Source organism: Poeciliopsis prolifica, unplaced genomic scaffold (assembly GCF_027474105.1).
Source record: "Poeciliopsis prolifica strain line A6 unplaced genomic scaffold, Auburn_PproV2 SCAFFOLD053, whole genome shotgun sequence".
In the NCBI taxonomy this organism is placed as follows: Eukaryota; Metazoa; Chordata; class Actinopteri; order Cyprinodontiformes; family Poeciliidae; genus Poeciliopsis; species Poeciliopsis prolifica.
The window spans coordinates 2,587,074-2,606,578 of NW_026562428.1; the positions used below are offsets into that span (position 1 = coordinate 2,587,074).

The 19,505-nt window shown below is 39.4% G+C and overlaps 1 protein-coding gene across 12 annotated transcripts in view; it reads right to left on the reverse strand.

Moving 5' to 3' along the window:
* Positions 1–19,505, reverse strand: part of dmd (dystrophin) — a 157,369-nt gene that overhangs the window by 74,372 nt on the left and 63,492 nt on the right. For all 12 annotated transcript variants that reach the window (XM_055059316.1, XM_055059314.1, XM_055059309.1 and 9 more), the window contains exons 3-9: positions 11,847–11,939; positions 11,016–11,096; positions 9,858–9,950; positions 6,107–6,208; positions 4,897–4,967; positions 4,202–4,320; positions 2,922–3,118 (exon numbers count right to left, since the gene is read on the reverse strand). In XM_055059316.1, coding sequence (XP_054915291.1) covers positions 2,922–3,118; positions 4,202–4,320; positions 4,897–4,967; positions 6,107–6,208; positions 9,858–9,950; positions 11,016–11,096; positions 11,847–11,939 — 756 coding nt within the window. The remainder of the gene's footprint in view (positions 1–2,921; positions 3,119–4,201; positions 4,321–4,896; positions 4,968–6,106; positions 6,209–9,857; positions 9,951–11,015; positions 11,097–11,846; positions 11,940–19,505) is intronic.

Here is a 19,505-nt window from a genome sequence, read left to right on the forward strand (position 1 = left end):
AAAAACTAAATAAAAAAGAAAAATCTATAAGTTCCATCAGAGGAAGACTTCTGCCCCGGACTAAGAGGGCATGTTTGGTGCAGACCTTCGCATCTCTGCTGGAGTCAAACTGTGCAGATGTCAGCTCTTATCTGGACTGAACAAAAACAGAATCTTGCAAAAACTCTTTTCTTTTTTTTGCTATTTTTCCCACCACTTACAACCATAAACTTCCATGTTCTTTATTGGGGTTTTGTGAAATTAGACCAGCACAAGGTAGGGAATTCTCTCTCCCTGTATTACTTTGGTTTTATTTTATTTTTAAACAAATGAGCTACACGTTATAGAGGATACATTGTGCATTGTGTTTTTTTTTTTGTTTTTTTTTTTACATCTTTTTAAAATGTTTGCATTTTTTTAAAAGACTTTACAGATGGTGTTCAGGTATTGATCTTCCAATCTTTTAATGAGACATACTTATCAAGTGCTGTTTCCTAATTTCCTGTCGTCTTTAGACTCAACCAGCGGGCTTTCGCAGGTTTTCTGAGGAAAACCTTGGGTTCCTCACCTGTTCTTTCCAGGATTTTCACTCGGCCCAATGAGGAAGCAGATGGAGAGCAGCTAACCCCCCGGATCAAATGTTCCCCCGAAAATAACATCGAGCTTTGGTTTTCCTCCCTGCCTGCCCCGGGCGTCAGATGGATGGATCGCAGTGTGAGTGTGGGGATTCGGTGCATTTCGCCAGATTTAGGTAATCATCTCCAAGTTTCAATCGAGTTATTTTTCACATATTCCTTCATAAAAAGTTAAGGTCCTTCACCCCGCTGAGCCCCAGGTGGAGTTAGTATAATATTAATGTGGGGAAGTGGTAGAAGTGCTGTTGCTGGTGACAGATGATGGAGGAGGGAGATAACCGCTCCTGTCAGGACCTTTTTTCACCGTCTGTATCTCTTATTTTATTGTCATCTGGCTTGTTTCCTGTAGTTTCTTTTTTTCGGTCTGCTTCAGCTCACTCTTCATCATCCGGCTTCCCTTCCAAAACTAAACGTTTCGGTTTCACGTTTTTTCCTGTCCTGTTACTGACTCCGAATTTCTGGCAGGTTTATTCTCTCTGCTCTCAAACAGTGAGTTCGATGTGGCTGCTGCAGTGAGAGGATATTATCAGCACAGTTATTCCAGTAATTTCACCCCGATCTGCTCTGATTGACCGCTGACCTCTGCCTAACTGAGCTTGAACGGTGAGAGCAGATGTCACTTGTGGGAGCAGATTTTTTTTTTCTTCGTCTCTTCTGTTTTACAGCATTTTAATCTCTGGCTCCGTGTCGAATCGCATTTTCATTTCTGAGGCCACGCGTTTGCAGGCGGCTCAACGAACGCCGGTGGAAGCCCGCTCCTTCGGCACGCCGCCTGTTCCTCGGAGCGAGCTGGAGGAAATTACGGCATGCGGGGAGAACATCTGGCAACCTCCCCACCGCCGAGACTGCTACCTGAAATCGCGGCTGCGAAACGGATGACTGAACCAACGTACAGATGGTTGGCAATTAAGGCCGACACAAAATTAAAGCGCCGCTGTAAAAGCGCGGCAAGGTACGGTGTCTGTGCAGGTTTTGCCACGTTACAACCCCAAATGTAATGCGATCTTACTGAGATTTGCATTCGCATGTGAGCTTGAGTGTGGTGTAATTTATTTGCGAGCTAAATAAAAGCGGGGACATAAAGCTAATGAGCCCCTACAGTCAGAAAGATGACTTGCGCAAAAACACTGATCTCTACTTCAGACAGAAACTGCTTGGGAGAAAATGAACAAGCTCTCATCTGGAGCTCAGCTATGAGATTTTCTCTATTTCTAAACTGTAATTTTACTGTTCTGATGAAAAGATTTCAAATGAAAACGTTTGCCATAGATTCATTTTATTTATTTATTTAGCTGTGATTAGAGTGGGATATTTTTCCATCTGGTGTTGAAATAATTTGGCAATTTTTATGAAGACAAGACATTGCTTCACTATAATACGGATCATTTTCTCTTTCAAATGAATAAAACATGAAGTCTTAAACTTTTTAAGCTTCTCTAAAGCGACTTAAGATTGAATTAAACATGAGCAGGAAGTGCTCTGACTCGATATCTATGTAGCACCTGGCATTTCCTGTTTTCAACTAACGTGTTGGATAATTTGATTAAATAAGAAATGATAATAATATAAAAAACAGACATTGCTTGAGCAATGACTGAAGAAATTGAGAAGTTTATATAGAGATACACAAAACCCAGCTTTTATTTTGATATTCCACTTTCAAAATCAGCTTCTAAGCTAAATATTTAACTGGATCTACATATTTAGCTAGCAAACCAAATATTTAACTAGCAACCGAAATATTTAGACAAAAACCTATATATTTAGCTATATATATGTTTAAATATTTAGCTATCCTGTTTTCTCCAGAAATCAAAAATTCTTGCCCTTTACTAATAAAGAATCTGCTTAAAAAGGCTTGAGAATGACTCATTTAAATCAACGCATCATGTTTGCATTATAATGGCCTAGTCAAATTCAACTGTAAGTTTGAGTCAATGCTTTAAAAGTGGGGCTGCATGATGGAACAATGATTAGAATAAGATGGATTCAAGCCCCGGGGTCTTTCTGCATGTGGCTGGACATTCTCCCAGTGAATTCATGGGTTAACTCCTGGTACTCCAGCTTCCTCCCACTGCCCAGAAACATGACAGAAGAAATGCCTTGAGCTATGAGTGTGATTGGGAAGACGAAAAGTGTGTCAGCCCTGAGTGCACACAGCAACACTAACTCACTTCCATGACAAATGTACCAGGACAACAAGTTCTTCCTTTCTCTCGTCCGTCCACAGAATCTATTCAGGAAGTTTGGTCCCACAAATGCAATCAGACGCGAAACACTGAGTGTGTGAACACGCCGGTTTCCAACCTGCTGAGAGAAGCGCTGCTGGGTCTGGATCTGATAGTGTTCCTCCGTTGTCACGCGGGAGACGCCGGCCGTGGTCGCCAACGGCAGCGACTCCACTTCCTGGATGGCCTCCATTGAGACGCTTTGTGGGAGAACCCGGAAGAGCGACGTCACGTACATGATGATGCTCTTCTTGTCGGGGTGCGAGACGGCCACATCTACGGAGCACCGAGCACAAAAAAATGAAGAAACAATACATTAAAAAATCACTCTTAATGTGACAAAAACAAACTTCCAGAAAACTGCAAAACTGCTGAAACACTGAGATCCCACCTGTTTAGGCGCCTTAATTTTATATATATATCTGATGATGATAATTCTTGAGGATTTTGATGATGGAAGGGAATGTTTGTTGCCGTTTCGTAACTGTTTTTACAGCATGAAACACTTGGTTGCTGAAAAGTGCAACGCAAGTAAACTCAACTCCACGAAAGCGATTCCATGGAGTATTTGCTTTAGTCGAAATAAAAAGCCCGACTGAAACAAAATTGTCCATCTCATAATGAGCAAAAATGCCTTGAAGAAAGCAAACAACTGTGAAGATGGAGCATTTAAAAACAATGCAAGCACTGACCGATCTTACAGGCTGCATAATTTAGACCGTCCTTCAGCCGCTTCAGTCACTTCCCCTCCCCGTTTTTCTCATGATTCACTGCAGGCCATTGTTTAGACTGCTTATTATCTTCCACAGCATTGAGTATGTGTCAGTCAGCCAGCTTGTACTGAGACCTGCAGCCGAATTAAGTCTGGGGAGGAATTTTTTTTCTTCTTCTTCTTGTTTTTTTGTTTGTCTTTATAGCAGAAGGCTCCAGATACAAAGGAGCGCTTTTCTCAAGAAAGGTGGCAAAGAGCCTGTGGACATGCAAGTCAACCAGGGGTGTAAGTGAAAGAGACAGATCACGGTGCATCTGAGGCAGAGCAGCCAAATGAACACATAATGAGATGGAGATGCCAAAGAAAACAAGACGAATGAAAACAGTGGGACGGAAGAGAAAGAGGAAATGGTTAGTGTTATTCTCCTTATCCCTGCCTGACAGTTTTGATTAACAGAGCAAATTGAATTGGGGGACTCAGGCAAAGATAGATGGCACCAATGTCCTGGTGTGTGTCTGTTTTTTTTCCCTTGTCACCTCAGTGTTGTATCCACTTCAAAACAACAAAACAAACCCTGCGTTTGGTAAAACCTCTCCTTGTCTTCCCTCCCTTTACCGCTGATGGGAGTGGATGTGTTTGCTGGTTACCTTCGGGGTCCAGGAGTCTCTCGATGCCCAGGTGCTGCTCGGCCTTATTGAAGGCGTGCTCCAGCCTGTCGATCGCCGACGTCTTCTTCTCCACCGCGTTCCAGTCGAACAACTCCGGCCTGGCAGGACGGCAGAGGGAACGCTTGGGATCGCATGTCAAGCTCTGGGTTTTTAGATCTTTTTTTTTTTTGTTTATCTAATTATTCAAACTTTAAAAGTTGAAATAAACAGCTTGAAAAATCCTACCCTCAATTTCAGCACACAGTTCTAAAAAATGCTGCATGTGTCAAATGGAACGTAAAAGAAATTTCACTTCGTATTTTAACACCTTGAAATTGGGCCTCTGTCTCTTTAAGACTAAAGGATTTCTCAAACATGCATGAAAGAATCAAGGCAAAACGTTATAATGTATAGCTAAAGAAAATAACGTAATACTCCGCCTTCAAGACCTTCGGTTAATGAAACAAAAGAAACTTAATTGTAGTAAATTTTGACCTTGCCCCAACTCAAACTATCAATTTCTAATCTTAGTTTTAAATTACTGAGATATTCCACAGATAATCTTGAGATAAAGAGACATTCTCAACATTATTCATTAAAACTCAGCATTTGCTTGTCCTTTTTGATTTCTCTACAATGTTTGTGCTTCAGTGTCTTTGTTCCTTCTCTAACACAAACATGTCATTGTACTGCACCTGTGGCTGTGGATGAGGGCGTTGAAGGCCAATCCATCATTCCAGCTACTGGAGAAGTTAACCACATTCACCTGAGGACAGAGACAATATAAAAGCTAAAGAGGCGGAGTGCGACTGCGAGCCGTTAAAACCCACAGCTGAAACGCCGTCCCTGAAGCGCAGGGACTCGTTCGGATGATGGCAGACAGAGCTTTGAATGCGTGAAGCGAAAAGAGGATGCAAAGCTTTTAAAATGCTCCGAAAGGCAAAGAGCTGGAAGTCAGAGGAAGGTTCATTATGCTCAGTCTGTTTCAGTAGCTTTTCAGCCAAACAAAATGCAAAAAAAAAAGCTATAAAGTTACGTAACACGTGCCACATTATTACATTAAGATCTCTAAAATAAGAGCTAAATGTGATAATGTGGCAGAACACGTTGAAGACTGGTTAGATGTTTTGAATAACTGTTAGAGATGTACATCATCATTAACATATAGGGAATTTGATTGGAAAACGGTTACACGCTTCTTTAAAACATCACCTCAGAGGGACAGAAATGCAGATCAAACCTGCTGGAAGTGATGTGGATCGAAACGAGCTGGCAGCTTTCATTTCCTGTGGAGCTGTCCTAAGCTATCATCTTACCGGGGGATAACTAAACAAAGTGTGGAGGCTGTTATTGGAGCCAATTTCGCTCTAAACTTTGAGACTAACTACCAGCTTGTGTAAACGGATACTGTAAAACATATATGTTCGATATGAAAAAGAAATTACTAGGAAATGGATGACTGACAAAATGCACACATTAGAAGACTGGACAAACATCATCCAAGACAGATGCAGGAACTGACATTGGCATTGAAACTGGAGCAAGACAAATTTGAAAAATGTTGGATTGCAGTCCAGAACCGACTCTGCACACGGATACCTTAACCGAATGTTAGCGAGTCACAGAGATTACATTAAAAAAATGACTCAAAGGAACATAACAGCCTCTCTCACAATAAGCTTAGTGTGCTGCTGAATTGACGACTGTGTTGATAAAGTCTGTACGGAGTGAATATATATGAACTGAGAGGCTACAAATGAATTGCGCAGCAGGCCCAATAAAGCTGTCTGAGTCCAGCTCTATGTAGATTGATGTTGCGTGAGAGGAAGCAGCAAGCTTGCTGCCGTCGCACGTTCCATCACAGTGGAACCGGAGGACGACCCACTGGAACGTAAAGCGTCATACCTGAGGGTACTGCCGTGTGTTCTGACGAACCCAGCTCAGCAGAATCTTCTCACTGTTGGTCTGCTGTAGGCCCGCCATCACATCCTTCATCACATCCTTCACCTGAACACACAAACAGAAGAGGCAGGTGGAAAAAGCAGACCAACCCAGAAAACTGAAATGATTTCCAGGCCCAGGGAAACGAAACACGTTTCATCGTTTAGAGTGGAAACTCTGAGTTTTGAAAAACGTATTCTTAAAACGACGGTAGGTCCCTTACATAAACGCCAACGCTGTCCAAACGGGTTGGCTGCTGTTGTCTGTGGGACGTTGCATATTCTCACAGCCGTATCTCCCCCAAACAGCGCGGGCTCAGCTAAAGCACAAAGCTAAAGGACACTTCTATAGGCACAACGGCAGGATGCGTTTACATACGTTTTTATCCCCACAGGGAGGATTTCTGGCAGCTGTGAGTGACAGTTTTGGAGCACTTGTTTGAACTTGTGTGCAAAACAAAGAGTCGTGCTTTTCTCTTCACCTGCCCAGATGGCTTTGGAAAAAAAATGCAATCTCGACATTTCTCCCAGCTAAAACCCACAAACGCGAAGAGAGAGGATTTGTAGCACCAGTGCTAATCTCTTTCACTTCCACGTTAACTTTCCTGTCGACTGTTTGCCGGGACGCATAAAAATTGTAAACATTTCCTGTTAGCAAAAACAGAAGAGACTGTTTTTATTTAGCTTTTGCACAACGTAACCTTGCCGCTTGAATGTTCCTACGTTTTGCTGCAATGTTGAACTTTAATGTATTTTACTTGACGATAGCGGAGGAAAAAGAACGCGTGGTTTTAAAAATTTATTTAAAAAAAACACGCCACACTTTTAAGATTCATTACTGTGAATTACAACTAAACTATAATACAACAGAATATGGAAAAGTTAGAGGTCTGAATGTTTGAGTCAGCTACACTTGTACTGTTAATATTTGACAAATTCATAAAAGCAAATGTGGAGGGTGTAGCAAATCAATAATTGTTGCTTTTGGCTCAATTTAGTTTAATTAAAAGTATTTTCTTTCAAAAGGAAATGAAACCTTGTTGTGAATCATGTCATCCAAGTTGAGACGTGGCAGTCAGTGAATTTGACTAACACCAGTCAGTGTAAACGAGTAAAACAGCAATATAAAAAATTTATATTAGACGCAAACACACAGGGAGGCAGAACCTTGTTTGGGTTTCCAATAAGAATGTGGCTGGTTGAGGAGAAAGGGACTCATCAAGAAATGGGTCACTGAATATATTTCTGCTATAATTAGAGGGGAGCTTTGACAAGGCAGCAGGATGCAAATTAAAAGATAGCCACGCTGACATAGTGACACCAACAAATACGCACTTACAAACAGAAACTAACAGACGGAAATATGTGACTGAAGAAACACATTGTACAAACGTTCACTGATGGACAATTTCAACGACTATACATGATCCAGATTTGGACACAATTATCAAGAGCGGGATGTTTATTAGAACATAGTTATAGAATGATAAATCACAGTAAAGTCTATGTTGGATGCTTGACAAAGAGCCATAGATATAAGGTATTGAATAAGGGGCACGAGAGAAGCAGAAGCAGAATAAACAACATGTTATTGACCAAACTTTGTTTACCCAGCCATAAATAGGACAGAAAGGAAAATCAAGACGAGAACAGGCCCACTCAAGGCTAACACCCATCAATACGGGAAGAGGAAAGTGTCGATATGTGTGTCCTGCAGCACCAGCTCCATTCCAAGTAAATCTGACAACCTGCTTCCCCTGAAACAACAACCAGAGTCACAGTGCCAGACCTCCATCAGAGACTGCACTATAAATAGTTTCTGTATCACGGCTGGATGCGGCTGACCAAATTCTAGCAACTGCAGATCAACAAGGATGTTTAGCTGTGAGCATAACTAATAACTCGGAGGCTTTAGCGATAAAGACTGGTGTTCCTCAAGGCTCAGTCGTAGTCACATCTTTTTGCTATTTATCTCAGCAGTTTATGAGGTAGCCTCTTCCAATTAAGGGATGAGGTTCCTTGTGTGTGGCGAAGAAAAGCCTCTCTATATAGCATAATGATACCAACACCAACCACGTCGGGGTGATTTTTATCCTAAAATTATTGTTGAAAATGCTTAAAAACAATACTAAAATTGATTAAGACATCACCTAACAGATCTGAGGCAATGGGAAACAAAGTAGTCGTATCAAAGTCTCATTGTGACAAAAGCAGTCCGGTGAAATCAAAGCGACGCAATTAATTATTATCAGAGTCAACAGAACTGATCAAGCAAAGAACAAGACATTTGATGTTCAGAGCCGTTTTAAATATCTTTGGAACAGCGTTTCATAAAGCGACCGCAAGGATGTTATCAACTACAAAGTCGGGCTAAACGCTGAGACTGAAGTTCATGCCACCAACGCGTGTGCCCTGCAGTTCATCAGATACCCCAATGGTATCATAGGCAGGCCAAAAGAGAGGGCGGAGGCAGCTGATGGTTCAGATTGGTGCAGTACACCAAGCATACAGAGCAAGGCAAAGAATTTATGAGCATCAGATCCATTCTCCATGATGAGACAGGAAAGATCCAAGACGATGTCCCCTGGCGATCAACCACTAAGTCAACGCTTTAGGCAATAGAAAAGTAGAGAAAAAGAACCCAAAATACAAAACACAAGAAATTGTATATAAAGAAAACCGCAACAAAATATCTACAGCAGAGGGTGACAAATGGATGAGGTCTCAAGAGAATATAAGACCGACCGACTTCTCTGGGAATCCCTCTGTCAAAATGCTCAGAGTCTGACAATTTCTGTCGGTTATTTGACATGGGATAATGTCAAAGGAATACTAAAGGGAGAAGTTCTTAAAATAACTCCACAAAACTGTCTAAGTTCTAACATTTCACGCATCTAGATTGCTTTATGGTTCACAGACAGCTTAAGTCATCAGAGGGAAACATTTAAATGGCAGTCTGCAGCTGTATTTATGGAAAATATAGGAAAGATGAAAACAGTCTTGATTTGCTGTTCAAAAGAATTCACAGTAGAAACAACAAGACAGAGATCAATATTAGTAGCTTAATCTCACCAGCAGCTCCAATATTCACCAAAATAAATAAGTAAATCAAACAGTTGTACAAATATCTGGTAACATTTTTTTTTTCTGGCAAACAAAATCCATTCAGGTCTGCTGTTGCAACTTGACATAATCTAAAAAATGTCTTCAAGGCTATAAATATTATGAAAGGCATTATGCTGAACTAAAACAAATAAATAAAAAATTTCTACTCCAACTATAGTTCACCCAGCCATTGACGACTTTCACACTTAAAAAGGATGAAGTGAGAAACCACATGGCGACGTTTCCCTTATGGAATCAGTAAGCATTTGCTGTCGCTAAGACAAAATGTTTCATATTTGACTTTTTCTCCTTGCAGCACTCTGACGTCTTTGCGTTTCTTGCTACCGACTGACAGGCACGACATCTAAAGCACGCGGTTCAAATATGAAAGACAAAATGGTCCTAACATGCACCAAAAAGGGACGTGTGGCATTTGCTTAACATAACGTGAAACAAATGTGAGCAATTCGAGGGAGTGAGTTTATGTTTCAGACAGGAAAACCGCCTGTTTGGGTGAAAACTGGAACGCTTCTTGTATTCTACTTTATAACCGATTCGAAACGTGGCACGCTGAAACAAATGTTCACTGTAACTTACACACACAAACACACCTGCCAGTGGAGAATAATGCTCCAGATGAGCCCGAGAATCAGTTTGTGATTCCCATCAACGATGTCTGCCGCTCCAATATTCACCAAATCAACCTGCAGAGAGGCAGCAGAGACACAAAAATCTTGCGATTGCTTTGTTTTCTCAACAGCCAAACTGCTCTCCTTACCTTCTCTCCTTCTTGTTTTTCTCTGACTCCATTAAGAAGGGGTTCATGGAGGCAAGTTACATCAAAAACACTTAAAATTTATCATCAAGAGTGGTGGATGTGAGCAATAAAGGGGCAGTATTATGTCTTTCCAGCAACATAGTATAATTTTATTGCACAATCAAGTGACTGTTAGCTTCAGTTGTAATAAAAATGCTCTATAAAGATTATTTATGACTTAAAAGAAATCTGACTTTGACATTTAACTTGAAGAAACTCCGCCTCCAGGAAGTCATCACAACACAGCTCCTCTATTAATCCTTAGACAACATTTTAGCAGCGTTTCTTTGAGAAGTAGTTCGTATTCTGAGCTCAGCTGGTGAACAGTTGCCACCGGATATTAAAGGATTTCTCAAAGCATGGAAGATGATGCAGTAACATTTTAACATGACGTAAAGTTCCAAAAGTCAATTTTACATAATACTGTCCCTTTAAAACACCTTCATTACTATTTTGGCGCCTTTAGTAGACAGTTTTTCTTTCGATATCTCTGGAAAATTCAAACAACCAATAAGAAACATAAAAAATTGTTGCTCAATGAGGAAAAGTTCTCAGAACTTTTCTGGGAACCTCCTGAGGAACTGAGTGTTCTTGTCATACAATATAAATCCCTATCAAGAGGGATTTCTAGGGAAGCATCCAACGTTCAAACTACAGAAGGAAACGACACAGAAACCTCAGACGAAGACAAATGTCTTTATGAAATGTAAACAAAACTGGAATGGTGTCAGACATTAGGGACTGTATGATTTCTCTTTTTGTCTTTGGTAAAAAGACAAAAGATAAAAATATTGCAAACGAGATATGTACACAACATTGTTTGACTGTTCGCTCAGCGTGCCGTCTGTCGTCGGGTTTATGGGCTTTTTACGGTTTTCTGTCAAATAACTTTAGTGTCTGTCTGTACACACCCAAACTGTGATTTAGTGTGCTGTAGTGTGTGTATACTCACATTGTTCTTCTGCAAGATCTGCAGAGCACGGTTGACATTGTTAAGTGAGTGAACACGGCTAGTCCCTTTCTCCAGTCTCACCTACACACACACACACACACACACACACACACACACACACGCACACACACACACACACACACACGCACAGGAAGCAGGCAGAGGATATTAATGAGAAATAACTCAGAGCATTTATAAGCACTACGAAAAGCCAAATTAGAATAAACGAGTGGTGTGTTTGCATGTATGCGTGGATACCAAAACAAAAACAGATCAATTGTAAATCAATCTGGATTTTCTTTTGAAAAGTTAAAAGTACAGGAAGTGGTGCTGGACAGAATTTGAGTCCAGCACCTAAATGTCATTCTTTCCAACTCTGACCACAAAACATTAATATTTTATATTTCCTCACAGAGTCAGAGGTTTGGATAACTTTTTCCCCTGAATAAAGGAAACCCATATTTGAGGATGTAAAACATTTAAATATAACTAAAAAAAAAAAAAAAAAAAAAAAAAAAAAAACCCAGAAAGAACTCCAACTAAATAAAACCTTTTTAAGATATGATACAGTATAGTTTTGCGTTCTCTATAGCTAACAATCTTTGTTTTGACAGACAGCATGGAGTGGAAACCACCTAACATAGCAGATGGAAAATGATAAATTGTTTTAGCTTTATTTTTTATGCCATTGGATTAGAAAATTTAGCTGTTAGCAAAAGTCTGCTTGTAGCCTAAGAGCTGTGAGTGCTGCGGGAAGGCCGGGTACCCGGATGTGCTGCTCTATTCCATTTATTGTGGTAAAAGAAAGAGTGGGAGTGTGTGTGTCCTTACTAGCTCGTGTCCTATGAGGCCCTCCAGCAGCTCCAGCAGGCGTCGTCCATCACACAGATCTGAGAACAGGTCCTCCACAGGTGGCTTTCCTGTCTGAAACACAGAGGCAGAGCTAACCCTTAACAGAATGCACTAAAACTCAATGAGAGCAGCAAAACATAACACACCATTCTTTAACATCCACATGTTCCCAACCAGGACAAAATATTTTCTTCTTAGTGGCAAATCAGAACCAGAACTATTGGATGACAAATGAGAAAAAACTAAAGCTTGAATGACGTCTGCAGAGATGCTGCAAAGAATTTGCAAGTTTCACAAACAAAAAAACAAAACAAAAAAAAAGGCCAGCGGTTCAGCCTCCAACGTGAGAGAAAACAACACACTAGTCTGAACAGGGACACATTTCTGAAGTAATAACAACGCAGCCTGGTGTTAAATGTGAAGATAACAATTTTATACCCGGGGGCTTGTTCTTTATCTGCGCTGCCAAGTCTGGCCTTACAAACTAGGAGTTGATTCACACCAGAACACGCTGCAGGCTGAATACACTATGAGTTCCCCCTCTTAGAACAAAATCAGAGGACATGAACAAATGATTCAGGAGATAAAATGTGGATTTTTTTCACATTTAATATGTTTGATAAATGTATCACAAGTAATATTGTAACCACGTTGAAAAGCAGCAAGTATAATTCAAGACATATTTGTCAAAGACAACAGTTGCACATTATTAAATGAATACTTTCTCTAAGAGTTTAGATGGTGACTCATTCATTTGAATTGTTTTATACTGCTGTCTTTAATTGTAAAGTGTCCATGAAATAACATTGAAAACATGAACCATGGTTCTATTGTCATCTGCAGAAATACACAGTGGACAGAAACAACCAATCAGAACCAGGAGGAGGGTCTTAGTGCTGCCAATCACCAAAAGAAAAAAAAATTAGAGAACACAGCAATACAGAGCTCTCTCTCTGTTCTTATTTATAGAACAGATCTATTAGATTCTTTTGGTGATAATATCACACCAATCTATCACCTGTTGACCTCTATAAATGGAGACCAGCGGCCCCCCAAAATGCCCCAGCACCATTTCTTCTGGGTGATTGATATTCTGTCGGTGAGTGACTAAAAATCCATTCCCCATTCTGCACATAGAGAACTATAAAGAATGTCTTTTGTCCTTTAAGTGACAGCCTCCCTCTAATTTTGCTCCCTGAGGATGGAAACAGATTATCAAGTGTCCCAAGTGCAAAATGAAAGCTCCTATAACTACAAGTCCTGGGGGATCTGATAGTCGTTCGAAACCTGAGAGCACTTATAACTCAAGCGTCAATAAAACTGTACAACGGTGAAGCGGGAAGAGACTGAAGCGATCCTCGACTTAACTCTATCCCCACCAGAATGTCTTTAAGTATGGATTTTACCTGAAATATAAACACATATTTGCTGTTGAGTTATATAAACCTTAAGGCTCTCCTCAAAGGTTAGAATACAGCTAAAATAGCAGCATCAGTGTACATACAAACACCTACTCATGTTTACCAAAGTCAAAACTGAAATTATTTTGTTTTATTTTTTGTATGTTTCACAATTTAAACACCTCTGCTTTACAGAATCCATTTTCAGCATCTGAATGAGAATTTTACGTTTCACCCATCAAAGTACAATCGACCCCCAATAGTCAGAGGGACACAATCCCCCTCTGTGAAAAGCTAAAACCCACAAATACCTTAGATTCTCTATAAAAATGCTTAAAACAGCCTAATTTAACAGTTAAAGCTCCATATAACCCATAGTAGACATAGTGGAAACTATTTTGGCTGCAAACGTTAGCACCCACGGTTTTCCATATCTGGGGTGAAACCAATCAGCGGCAAGAAAAAAGAACGCTGCTTTGCAAACACCATAAAATAACGTTGTTTTTTTTGGGGCATCTCCTTCAATTGTTTTGCAACAGAGGGTTTTTGACCAACCTATCCTACACAAACCAACGATAGTTTCCAAAGCAACAGAGGTTATTGTGTGGATCACACAGTCATTTGGCACCCAATGCCTATTTTGTTGTTTTCACAAGTAAAATAAAAGGTTTAAAATCAAAGAATCTTTGACTGCTGCAGATCAACTGAATCCAGGTTCGACTCCTCCGTTGCAGTTTTCATGAACGTCTCAATCTGAAACTCCAAGTTAATTACACATGAGGTTTCCATCGATGAAGCGAAGGTTTTATGAATCTCAAGTTGAATGACTCGTCAAGATATTTCACATTTTGAGCTAGAAATGCAATGGGAGACTTTTTTCTTTATTTCTGAGCGTGTGTATCGCCCCCTGATCGTTATCACCCACTGCAGTGAGCCCTGTCATCCATATCAAAAACTGCTTTGAATGGTAATTCAAACTCTATCCTAACTGGAGATCCTCTAATCTTGACATCTGTCAGGTTTCTCATCCTCATAATGACAGGAAACAGACAAGCACGCGCATATAATTCATCCCACATCTTCAATGTCAGAAAAATCCTAGCGAGAAATCTCAAGTGTTTTATTTCGGGGGATTTAACTTGTAAAGCATTTCTGCCATTAAACAGGGAACAGATGGATTACAGAGTGAAAAAGGTGAAGGTGTACTTGGAATGAATACTTTGTCTTTATTTCTATTGCATGTTCGGCTGCTCCTGCAGGCTCAGACGCCCCACATCTGATTACCTACTGCATAAAACCTCTTAAACCTTGTAAGTATAGCGACTGTTTGTGGTTTTCTGACAATCATCACCCACACTCAGCAGCAGCCTGAGTTCGGCTGCCAGACACATAAATCCAAACCTCATGTGGCATCTTTTCTGTATTTTATTTTTATTTTTTTTGTACTATGCTGTTAGAAATGTCAAAATCTTATGTCTGGAGGTACTCAAGCACCACAGGAGATTTACTGGCTGTCTGAGCACCAGAGGAGTAATTAAGAACAGCATCTAATTGGTCAATTTGGGCCATCCTGAGTATATTCATTAGAAAGCCCCCATTTTTTCTGTTTTGTAGTGGTTCACTCCTGTTCAGAGTCACAACGGGGCTGGTTAGTAACTTTTATTATTTATTTCGCATTCTATTTAGAATTCCTAATTGGACTTTGAGAAATGGTTGAAAAGAAATGGTTTATTTTTCACCTGCTTGACCAAGGCAGTCAATCTGTTTTGATCAATTTCAGTTTTTTTAATCCTTTTTTTTTTTTTTACAATCTGATTGTTACATTAATTGCACCGACTGAGCAAATTAAAGTTGCTCAGTCAGCGCAATTCAGTAGATTCATGTCTGCATTTAAGAAAAATAGTGCACTAAGTCAATTCGGCTTTTCGCCTTTTCTGTGCTGAACGACAAAATTAGCTGTTTTTTAAACTTTCTGCGACTGAGCATCTGAATAGTGTGGAGTGCATTTGTATCCAGTGTAAATCTGGCTGCGTGTTTCAGGTCAGGCTATGACATGTCGTAGCCTCCAGCATGTTTTTGTTTCTTTTTTCATGCTTTTTCAGGACACTTCATTACACACATGATGTTGCACAAATCAAACAAGTAATGTTTATTACCTGTTTAATAATCTGAATCAAAATATTCTGATTATTCTTGGTTAAATTGACTTAAATCTTGTTGCCGCCATCATGTTTCACCATGACGATGTCGTCGTCAGGGTGATATAGAGGTCAGTGTTGCGTCACTCAAGTGTCATCTGACCACAGCACTTTCGTCTGACTTCGAAGAATGCCTGAGTAATAAGATGCACGCATTTAAATGAATGTTGAATATATCCAATTTAATTGAACAAATATTGAAAAATCTTTATGGGCTTTTCGCTCTTTTATTTGTGAATTTGCATATTCGGCTGTTTAATAAGTTGGGGACACATTTTCATCAAATGTCTGAGTAAACGTCAGCTAAAAAATTAAGTACTCAGGAGAACATCTGAAAAATTAAATGAAATAACGACCAGCCTCTTTACAAAACACGAACTGTGCATCACTTCAACTGAAAGGCTAAATCGGTATCGTTAGTATGCTGTCCATCCTCCACGTCAGATAAAACCTTGCGGCAAGCAAAAAATAAATAAATAAATGGAAAGCAGTGATATAAAGAAGAAAAAAAAAACCTGCTTCTGTAATTGAATTTTCCAGCAGAACATCACGGATAACCGAACTCTAAATTACAAAGAGAAAAACAAATGAGATGCTACCTGTGCAATGTCATCGGAGGACAAATAAAGAATGCACAACACCTTCCCTTCCACAAATCAGAGGGTTTCACTTCGATGGCAGCAAACGGAGGATGGAGGTTTGTAACAGACGCGGATAATGGCCGCCTTTCTGTTGGACACAGGGGGACGCTCGTTGTTTGTCTGAACCATTGACCGACTCCTGGAAGACTGGCATTTTAGAAACTGAATTCCGACGAGCGATAGAAATCTGTTTGGCACGAGTGCAAACACAATTCATACTTGAATTATTTAACGTTACCAAGAGAGAAACTTCAAAACAAAAACAAAACAACGTTGCTATTCTCGTCTCTTTGCTGGATATGACAAGAAACGATGGAAAAATGAGGGGGAAAAAAGATCACTGAGCTACTTAATATTTATGCCCAACATTTTTCTAAGTTACATATTGCTTTTTGTCCATTGTGTTCCCATGAAGTGATTTTGTGTTGTGACATAAAACTGTATTGATATATGAAGCAAATGTTCCTAACTCCAACTCCATTCATCAGTTGAATCAATTCATCAGTTGAATCAATTAAATATAAAGGACTAAATTAAGTATTTCCACAAGGTTAAGCACTGAATTAATAATCACAAAAAAAAAATTCTGTATATTTCTTACAACATGGAAATATTTGACTGCACAGTAAAAGAAACAGAGGAACTATCTTCTCACTGTTTACTGGGAATGGATTCATCAAAACATTAATACTCCTTGAAGAAAATGTACTTTTTGGTCCAATTTAGACATTTATGATAAATTAATTTATTAGAATAAAAGGGAGGAAATGAGAAAAAAGAAAATCAAGTGTCATTGTAACGAAGCATCCAGAAATTTGACAAAGGGTTAATCGTGATGAGTTGATAATTGAAAGAATAGTCAACTCATTTCAAAATCAATTAATCAATAAAATTATTGCCACACACATTTATTGACAAATTTACAATACAACTGTGTAGAGAAACACAGCTTTTGTAAATACATTAAATATATTAAATTATATTTTTGTTCATGAGACAATGACAATATGAGGGGTGTACTTAGTTATTTTTTAAAAATAATGTGTACATATATATGTACACTAGTCAGAAGTTTCACTTCCAGAATATTGTTTATTCATAAGGATTCCTCTAAACTTTTCAAACTGAGTTCAACTTATTCAACCCTTGTGTAAAACAGACATGATGGATGAGAAATGCATCTTAATAATCCAGCAATATTCCAAACAGCTTCAATAAAAACACACCCAGCTGCTTCTGATTTATTCATTTCTCAAAGTCCTTTGAAAGATTTCTGATGACAGCACTTGTCCCTTAAATGACTTTGCTTTCGAGTCTGCATTTTTATTTATTTTATTTTATTTATGGCCATATTACTCGAAAGGCTTCAAGAAAAAGAGCAATACTTCTGAAGCTTAGGGTGGGATATTTTGTTTTTGACCTCAGTGCAGAAATGGGGGAAAAAAACTTTCTAGTTCACACAGTTATGATAAAAACTCAGAAAAAGAAAGACGTGACCACAGCAGTTAAAATTTGATTAGATTGATTTGTGATGAAGTTCTGTGACTATACTGTAATGTCTACAAGATATGGATTATTATTTCACAAAGTAGTGACCGTCATGTACTGAGCTTTAGCAGAATATGATAAAATAAAGAACTTTTTTTTTAGTTTCCTGAACCTCGTCTCTGTTGCTGACTCGAAATGTTTCAATTGAATATCTCAGTTATTTCTATTAAATGGGTACAGAATATTCTGCAGCTCTGCTTTTGTTTAACTCAATTTGATTTTCTTTAAAGCCTTAGCATGACATTCTTGACTTTCAGGCTGAACCTTCAATTTCTCTCCTGCTTATATAATTTCAGTCAGAAATGCATTGTAATCACTTCCTTTTTCATTGGTTGGTTGTTAAAAACAAGATATATTTCACACTGGTGAAGAGAAACGCACACATAATGAGGCAAGCTATCAGAAATGAGGCGAGGAGGAACTGATGTGCAATGAATGCCAACAACGACAACTGTTCAATAAAACAAGATGCGACCTCAGATAATCACCGGGGTGAGCGGCGCTGCAGGTTGATATCAGCAATCAGCATCAGGAAGCAGGAACCAATGAGATTCGTCGGCATCGTTCGTCTCGTGGCTGCAGCAGTCAACTTTAACGAGGACGAGGGCCAATCACTCATTTTCCCAGACTGAAATTACGCTAGATTTCCCGCCCGTCCACGGAGCGACACGTCCTCTGCTGTCGCCGGCGGTCCGGGTCAAAGGTCGCCGTCGCGTCCCAAACTTGCGTATTTGCAGATTTAATGACTTTGGAGATGAGTCACAAGTTTCAGCGTTGATTTTACGGCTTCACAGAGCAGCTAAGCTACATATTCACAGCATGCAAATTTTTTGGGGGGGGAGGGAGAGAAAATGAAAGCAGGATTCAGAGTCTGATTTGGTAAATTACCACCAGAAAGTATTGCTGCAGGGTACGTTATGATTACACAGCTTATTTACAAAAGCAAGCAGAGAAAAGAGACACAGGGAGCGGGGAGAGGGAAAAAAACCTGTTCCAGCTGATCTGTTCTTCACTATGCATAGCAGAACCTCAGCAGGGCGGCCAGGAAAATCCTGAAAGGTAGCAAAGTGAATGTTGCATGCTGTCCTGCTGAGTTTTAACAAACATTTATTTATAATCCTACAGCTATAAAATCTCTTCCTGGCCATAATATTGGTTGTTTTTTTATTATTATTTGATTTTTTTTTTTCAATTTAGCACTTTGATATTAACTTCCTGGAGTTCACTTTAGGTGATAAACTGGTAGCTGGACAAACAAAATCCCAATGACTGTATAAAGTGAGGGCAACAAGAAAATGAGGAGGGAAATTATAAGATAAGGAGTAAATAAATCCTGATTCACTACATCCTTCTTGCGCAAACTGACTTACTGTAGTTATGTTCATTACATAAGAACTGAAGAGGCTGATGCTGCAAGAGTCGACTGGATTTAGTTAAAAGGAAAGCATCCATTGTAAGAAGCATCCACGAGGCCAACAACTTATGTTCATCCAATATTACTGAGCTTAAGCGTTTTTGTAAAGAAAAATGAGGTAAAATTGTCAGTTTCAGGACGTGCAAATTAGGAAAACCGTGTATCCTTTTCCTTCCACCTAATAGTTCTGTGTCCTTTCTGTTGGTGTCACATTTCTAAAACGTACGGATTAAAGTTTGTGCAACCTGAAAAACGTATATTGACAATGAGAGAAAATATATAAATAAATAAACACAGAGTACTCTGCACTAAAACAGAGACATGCTCTGCTGAAAGAAACTCAATGTCAAACGTAATTTAGCTGTTTAAGCAGCCATTCTTTGAGACATCTAACATGTCCACTGAAATGGAAGACAGGAAAAAGGCACAAAGTCAAT